The following is an 8008-nucleotide window of genomic DNA, read 5'->3' as shown; positions in this document are numbered from 1 at the left end:
CCACCTTGCAGGAAATCCAAGAAGGTCTAAACCTAGATATAAAGATAGTTATCCGAACTGAAACTGAAGCTCGTTTGTTAAGTGTGTGTGTGGATGCAGGGAAGCGCGGACTGGATGAGCGTCTGACCACCACCCAGATCCTGCTGCAGCAGCAGGAGGAGGGGGTGAGGAGGGGGGACAGGGAGCGGAGAGCCCTCGCCGACAGGGTGAGGAGCTTAGAGCGATCCCTGCAGACCTCAGAGAGCGATAAGAAGCACACTCAGGTAGGGTCGCTCACTTCTGAGCACGTCTTTTGTGTTCTCACACACAGCAGTGACCAGATGGCACAATGATCAATTTAATCTGGAGGGGACTGTAATAACAACAAAAACCCAACACACACAGAGAGATACACCACCTGTGGTGCCGTGTATCAGGGCTCCATATGTCTGGTTTTAATGCCAGGTTCCCGTCTGGCCCAGGCTCTAAATATACCTCAAGCTTTATTCATATTAGAGACCGAGCATATTATGAAGGTTTGCAAACAACCCATCAGATTAATNATTTTTGACACTGGACCAAATTTAACCAAATTTGTCAGAAAAGGGAAATTATCCTTGAAGTTGTCCTATTTTAAACAAACAAATAAATATTTTGTATATATATAATATAATGTGTTTAGCCCTTTCCTAAACCTCACCTCAGGTATTACCTGTAAAACCCTCACCTCTGTTGAGTAAACGGTCCACTCGGTTGTTGAAAAGCCACATTACGGTGATGCCTCTCCGCAGGATCAGCTGAACAAGCAGCGTGCGGCTGAGGTGCGGCTGGACGCAGAAAGGAAGCGCCTGCGGGAGGCGCTGGAGGCGGCCGAAGCTCGGGCCACCAGGGTGGAGCTGGGGAGGCGCAGCCTGGAGGGGGAGCTGCAGAGGCTCAAACTGAGTCTGGGTGACAGGGAGGCTGAGAGCCGGGCTTCTCAGGAGCGTCACGACGCTCTGCTCAAACAGGTGCACTTTGACTCAGCCTGATTAGAAACTGCAAACCTCGGATTAAGAGATAACTCTGTTTCCTGTGAACTCCAGGTTGCTGAGGGCGATGCTCGTGTTTCGGTGCTGCAGAGAGAGGTGGACCGGCTGAACCAGGCTCTGCTCCGATGTCAGGAAGGAGAATCTGCCGTCAGAGAGAAGGCCGTGTCTCTGAGTCAGACCCTGCAGGAGGTGACGGCCTCCCACGGCGGCACGCAGACTCGTATGCTCACCCTGCAGAAGGCGCTGAGCTCGTCTGAACAGGACCGAAGGCTGCTGCAGGTGTGTGTGGGTCAGAGGAATAATTAAGTTCCATGTGTGTGCGTGCGTGCGATGATTACCTCGTTCTGTTTAGGAACAAACGGATGAAGCTCGAGCAGCATTGGCAGAGACGAAGAGGAGCTTGGCGGCTCTCACCGAGCGCATGCAGGACCTGCAGACTGAGCTGAGCCAGAGCGAGCAGCGGCGAGAGGAACTGGAGTCGGAGCTCAGCGCCTCTCAGGAGGTCGCTGAGGCTTTGTTCTTATGCACGACACAAAAACAAGAAAATACGAGGTTCTGCGGGAGAACAAGGGTAAAAACAGGCAATTCCTTTCCTTCCGACAGGCTCTGCGTCAGCGCTCGNAATTAAAGGAAATCTATAAGAACACTAAGTAAAAATAAGGTTTCTAGGCCTGTTTTGAAGCCTGCCACAGTCTGTGGAGCCATAAGATGAGGAGGCAAGGTAATCCACAGGAAAAACAAGGCACATTAACTAAAAAGAATCCAGTAAAAATGCTAAATAGAAAAACACTGTGTAAAAAGAAAGGATTTTGGGCCAGCTTTGAAGCCTGTCACGGTTTGTGGAGCCCTCAGATGAGGAGGGAGGGTATTCCACAGGTGAGGAGCAGCACAGGAAAAGGCCCAGTCACTTACAATGCGGGTGCAAGTCTTGGGAATTTGCAGATTTGTATTTTGCCATGCAAAGTTTACATTTAAAACCGAACCTTCCTGACGTCAGGTGGAGCGTCAGAAGCTGAAGTCTGAGGAGGGCAGCATGAGGCTGTCTGCAGAGAGAAGCCGCCTGGATCGCTCCCTGAACACAGCGGAGCAGGAGCTGCAGGAGGCGCAGCAGCAGATACTGATGCTGCAGGTGAGGAGGAGCTTTTCTTCATACCTCCTTTTGATGTTGATCAAAACTCCTAAATTTATTTGTGAAGAAAACAGCTTCCAGCAGGAGTGAAAGAATGATTTGAAGATTTTAAATTCCCACAAAATAAGCCAAACACTCACCAGACAACAATCAGAGTGTAGAAAAACTTCCATAAACATGGATCAGAGTTTATTAAACTGGATGAATGGTGTATTTCTCACACTCATTGTGTATTAAGTTGCTACATTTTGCTTTTATTTTTGCTGTGGTCACAGTTAAGGTAAACTAAATAAACTAAGACTCATGTTTTAGTGAGTTGTGTTCATAATGAGACTATTTGAGAAAAGTTTATCAGATACTCATTAGATTTAAATGCCTGAATGTTTTTCTCCTGTTCCTCAAACCAAACCCCCTTCTGACACAATAAGCATTTAGTTTTCTAAGCTACTTACGCCATATCTTTTTTTGCCACAGAAATGCCATAAACAAGTTATAAATAAATCTGCAGTGGGTTTCGGAGGAATTCTGAAACTGTGATTAAAGTTGTTTGTTTCAAACCACTTTTCCTCATTTCGGCAAACTTTCTCCAGGCTGCAGAAAAGACCTTTTTAAAAACTTGAACAGTCAGTTTTCTCTGTTAGTCTTCATGGCTTTTTATCCACTTCAGAGGATTTAAAAATTGTTCAGTAAATTGGTAGAAAAAAACAAGTTTTCTAAGCTGTGCCATTGTTTGGAGACCTGAACCTGTTTAGATCGTTTCTACAAAAACACACGTGCAGTTTGGGGTTTCTGTCCTTCACAGTCTGACCTGTGTGTGTGTGTTTGTGTGTGTGTTTGTGTGTGTGTTTATGTGTGTGTTTGTGTGTGCGGTGAGCAGACGCAGCTGGCTGACACGGAGCACAGCCACGCTCTCTGTGAGGGTTTGGTGCGGCAGCGCGACGAGGCCCAGCGGGAGGCGGAGAGCCTGAGGAGCAGCCTCAGAGACGTGGAGCGAACGCTGGGCGTCAGAGAGCGAGCTCACCGACACCGAGTCAAAGGGCTGGAAGAGCAGGTGAGGGCGGTTTTCATCAGGCTCACTTTAAGTCTGAAGCTGTAACGTCTGATTGTAAAAGATGAGATATATTTAAACAGTCTGACACTAAAACTACACAAAAACACAAGTGTTTTATAAAATAAATCACCAAACAAGGATTTAAAGATTTCAAGTTCATAACCATGGAGCTCTGGAGAAACTCTTCGTGTGTTTGAAGTTTGAAGCTTTCAACTAACACCTGTTAAAACATGCAAAACTCATAAACAACCTAGTATAAAACTAAATAAACTAGTGTCTATTTACTTCAGCTGCATGGTTAGCTAGTTATGTTAACCAGATGGTTAGTTACCTAGAAAAATGATAATTCATCCATTATCAGACCATTTAAGGTGGAGCTAGAATAATAGTTTTTTTTAAATAGCTAAACTAGCTTTATTAATAAAAATACAGCCTGCAGTTAGTTAGTTAAAGAAATGCAAAAGTAGTTAGTTGGGGTTTATTTTTTATTTATTTACCGGCAGTTGTTTGTTTTTAAAAATGTTCTTTAACTAGCTCCACCTTAAATGGTTTGATAAAAGTAATAACTTCCTGTTTGAGAAAAATAACAGTTCGTTTTTTTTTCAATATCAATTTTTAAATTTAAAAATAAATTACCAAAAAGTGCACAGACCTTTAAACATCACACTTTTATATATTGTTCAATAAGGCTATAACTCTGTCAGTTTTACAGATACTGAGGTAAACTTTGGTGTGGTAGTAGCTGCGAGTCACCCCCAACACCTGCCTCCACTGTTATCAAATCATTTTGTGTGATCGTGTTTAATATTTGGTGTTAAAATGTCCATTTTGATATGCAGCATCTTAATAGTTGATAATTTGCACATACAGGGCCACAGCACCCTGGATTACAGATTAGAGTCATGTGATGTGAGGGGTTCAGATGAGATGTTTACAGTTCTGGTCTCTGATGTCTTTAACGGCAGGTTTCCACCCTGAAGGAGCAGCTGCAGCAGGAGATCAAACGCTGGCAGCCCTCTCTTTCTCCCTCCTTACTGTCCAAAGGAAACTGAGAGGAAACCATCAACTCTAACCAACAAACAGAACCTTGCAACTCTGCTGACTGGTTGTTCTTCGTCACTTTAACACCACCGTCGTTTCAAAAGGTGCTTTATTGACAATTTTGAACCGTACAAAAACAATGATGTGACTGCAGATTATTGAAAACACATCTGTAACTATCAGCTTCTTGACAAACCGTCTGCTCCGGTTCAAGAGATAAAATCAGGTCACAACAAAGTTTGGATGTTTTCCTATTTAATTTTTATTCTTCCTCACTCAGAGAAACTGACTGAAGGTTTTTATTGTGACTGAAAACAAACATAACAGTTTATTTTATTAGAAACAGATTTTACCGATGTTAAAATGCTATTTTAAAACTAAAACTGATCACTTTTATAAAATGGCACCCTGACAGTATGTATTTTTATTAGTTAAAAGGATAGTTAAGGCCTTTTATAGTGGAATTCTGTGAAAAGGTTAAGCACAATTAATATGTTACCTGTTGTAGATGGACRTTTAAACAACTTTTAAACAAATTTTGTCTTGAGGAAACCCTTGACTTTACTGTGTTGCGTAGCATTGCTAAGAGTTAGCTGGGTGATTTTAGCCAGGCGTTTCAAGTGGGAGTTTCTTGGATGTGGGCCTGGTTTGGGCAAACAATTTACTATGTTGATGAGGTTTGAAGAAGTCATAATGGTTTGGTTGGATGAACAAGTGATAATTCAGATCGTTAATTTTGAATGTGAACAATAATTTTAGTCATAACTCAAAACAGGAAGGTGCTAGCCTCATGAAATTTAAAGTCAATGAACTATTTTTACAGTCATTTTTTTGGGACTTTGTTCTGTTTTAGATTATAAATAGACAGTCAATAAGGTCAACAACATGGAAAGAGTGGGAACCAAGAGTAGTCAACTCCTCAGACACTTGAGATCGGATCGGGCCATTATGTTATCTCAGGAAATGCTACAGCTAGCTGCTCTTTATTGTGTTTGCAAGTGTGACGTTTGCAAAAGATCAGAATCTTTTGAACGCTTTCTTACAATGAACTATAAGTAAAGAGCCATTTGTGGTTTTATTTTKTTTTTATTTTTCCCCCAATTGCTCCTCTTTCACGTTTTCACAGAAAACAGGCAAAGCGGTGGAGTACAGCAGCACAGGGGAAATGGTACCAGCCAGTCATCACATACGCCATATATGATCATGATATGACCCGTTTAAAATCAAACAGCTCTAGGAAACAAACGCCAGAGTAAATGTTTGAGACTGGAGTTGTTTTCAGATGGCAGTAATAAAAAATATTTTCACTTTGAGTTGTTGGCTCAATCTGGTGAGAATTCAACATTTTCCAACTCAGACTGCATAAGGAGCTCCATCTATATCCATTTCACAGAATATTACTTTAAAGGGTTTGTACTACCCCTTTAATATGAGATGTAAATATGTATTTTTATTATACAGTATGAACACTAACAGACATCCGTGTCACTTGTGTTGAAGATAAACCAAGTTTGTTGGAGAATAAAATGACGTCTTGCTCATAATTTCAGCTCTTTTCATCACATCAGGTAAAATCAGAATCAATCTCACGTCACTAAGAAGTTGTAAAAAAAGAGTTTATTTTTTCCTTTTTCTTTTTATAGTGACAGTTTTACAAAGCAGTAGTATAGAGGCCTTTTTAAAGCACTAGTTGCCACTTTTCTGTAGCAGTAGTACAAAAAAAAACTGGTGTCGCTCACCTGCTTTACAGATTTCCTGATCGTTCGATGTTCATCAGTTCTGTTGGATCTCAGAGCACCAATAAAAGGTTCTGATTATCATAACGACTGCTTTTTAACAAAAGTACAGTAATACATCAACAAATAGAAAACACGAGATTATTACGATACAATATGCAAAAAATAAAAATAAAAACAGGGATCTGTGGTGGGGTTTATTATTTTTTGCACCTGTAAAAGTTTTATAGCACCAGTGACTTATACAATCATCAATATTATTGTTTGTTTTATAATCCGTACACACGTGGAGAACAGAAAACAGGAATATTCAAGGTGCTTCTCGCACGGAGAAACCAATGAGTCGGGAGGCGAAAGTGGGTAAGATGAGAGGATGAAGAGCAGCCGCATCAGCAGCCGCCGCAGCTTTTCCCACAGCTTCCTCCGAGCGAGGAGCACTGACCGCTCAGCGCCATCACACCACAGCGGGAGAACTGGTCACGACACAGGTCCGCTAAACACACACACACACACAGTCACACATACAGGTCAGGTAATCCTCCCACAACCAAACCTTGAATTAAACTTATTTCAAACAAACAAAATTCATGTTTTTGGAAGAACTTGGAAAATACTTTAAAAATATATATTACTACTAATATTACATGGACCATTTGTACATTGTAATGGTTCAGTACTAAACTCATTTTAGTACAACACAGTTGAAGAAAAATGAATCATATGATCAAACTTCTAAATTTAAAATTATTAATTTAGAGCTGGGTTATTAAAATCGCTCAGGGGGCCATGATTACTGACAGACAACAGCTCAACATTATTGTTCTAATGTAAATTTAGTTTACAATTTGAAATCAAATCTTGTTTTAAATGAACTCATTGATAGACCGGACTGAGCTCACCCGTGGGCCAGATGTGGCCCCTGGGCCGCCAGTTGAGTTGCCCTGATTTAGAACATTTTTATAGTGAAGTGGAAGCAGAAAAGGATACAAATAATTGTGGACTTTACTGATTGTTTATCTGCCTTGTTTACCTGTGGATTTAATATTTAACAGAACAAAAACGTGTTTTTCAGTCGATGTGTTCAGTTTAATAAAAACTGTAAGATCTTCTTTGTCTATGATATTAATTCTCAGGCTTTTCCATGATTAAAGTTCATTCAAACAGGTTGGGCATTAATTTGATTTAACTGATTTAATTTTTGCAGTGAGTGTGTTATTATGTCTCAGTTGTGGAGTTTTATCTTGGAACTGATCACATTTAGGTTACAGTGACATTTAATGAGATGTTTGTCATTTATTCAGAAACGTCAGGGTGTAAAAGCCTGAACTCACCTCGGAGCAGCTCCTCGTGTGCACACACTGTCCTCACGCAGATCTCCTTGTTGACGACGTAAACCCGCCGCAAACTGAAACGTAAAAGGTTCACACAAACAATAACTGATCGATAATACACACTGCCACACAACTATCTGCTTATTTGAGCTCATGTTGTTCAGAAACCTGGAAAAGAAATAAGCTTTTTTTTTTTTAATTTCCCTCCTAAACTGATCAAATGAGTTTTCTACCTGTAGAAACAGAGGCTGTTGAGACACTGCTTGCAGGGTTTGTGGACGGAGTAGAGTCGGGTGCAGGGGTACTGCTCCTCTCTGCAGTCTGAAAATCAGTCAGTGACAAAATAAATAGTTTTTCAAGCAGTTTTGTTCAAATGTTTTGTCAGCCTTCATTTTTCCAAGCAGARGGGTTTTCTTGTAATCTTTTAAGGCGGTCTGGATCATCTGGTTCCTTTTCAGTCATTTCACTCAGTACAACACACAGTTGTGTATGGGACATGCACGAGCTGGCTGAAGCCACCTCTAATCACGTCTTTAGACCGGTGACGTGGTGACGTTGAACGTCGGGTGACAGGCTCCGCCTTCACCCTATAAGTTCGGAGTCACCAGCGTCATTACTCAGTTCTATCGCCCTTCACCTCGCGATGGTCACCTCTAAACCTGAGCTCACATAGCTGCTGCTAGTTAGCTCAGCTTCTAAGGTTCTTAGGCTAG

At 41.4% G+C, this 8008-nt stretch overlaps 2 protein-coding genes across 4 annotated transcripts in view; one reads left to right on the top strand and one right to left on the bottom strand.

Annotated features, from left to right (window-relative positions):
• crocc (ciliary rootlet coiled-coil, rootletin) overlaps window positions 1–5772 on the top strand; it is a 26620-nt gene extending 20848 nt beyond the window's left edge. For both annotated transcript variants that reach the window (XM_014006363.1, XM_014006362.1), the window contains exons 35-37: window positions 2005–2136; window positions 3014–3187; window positions 4153–5772. In XM_014006363.1, the coding sequence (XP_013861817.1) occupies window positions 2005–2136; window positions 3014–3187; window positions 4153–4239 (393 nt within the window). In that variant the 3' untranslated portion in view covers window positions 4240–5772. The remainder of the gene's footprint in view (window positions 1–2004; window positions 2137–3013; window positions 3188–4152) is intronic.
• Window positions 5773–5830: 58 nt separating this feature from the next.
• The window catches only part of mfap2 (microfibril associated protein 2), a 12329-nt gene continuing 10151 nt past the window's right edge, over window positions 5831–8008 (bottom strand). For both annotated transcript variants that reach the window (XM_014006364.1, XM_014006365.1), the window contains exons 7-9: window positions 7529–7616; window positions 7296–7369; window positions 5831–6457 (exon numbers count right to left, since the gene is read on the bottom strand). In XM_014006364.1, coding sequence (XP_013861818.1) covers window positions 6354–6457; window positions 7296–7369; window positions 7529–7616 — 266 coding nt within the window. In that variant the 3' untranslated portion in view covers window positions 5831–6353. The remainder of the gene's footprint in view (window positions 6458–7295; window positions 7370–7528; window positions 7617–8008) is intronic.

The sequence above is a fragment of the Austrofundulus limnaeus genome, unplaced genomic scaffold (assembly GCF_001266775.1).
Source record: "Austrofundulus limnaeus strain Quisiro unplaced genomic scaffold, Austrofundulus_limnaeus-1.0 Scaffold35, whole genome shotgun sequence".
NCBI lineage: Eukaryota > Metazoa > Chordata > Actinopteri > Cyprinodontiformes > Rivulidae > Austrofundulus > Austrofundulus limnaeus.
The sequence above is the reverse complement of the archived record's forward strand: the minus strand, read 5'-3'. Positions and strand labels throughout refer to the sequence as shown.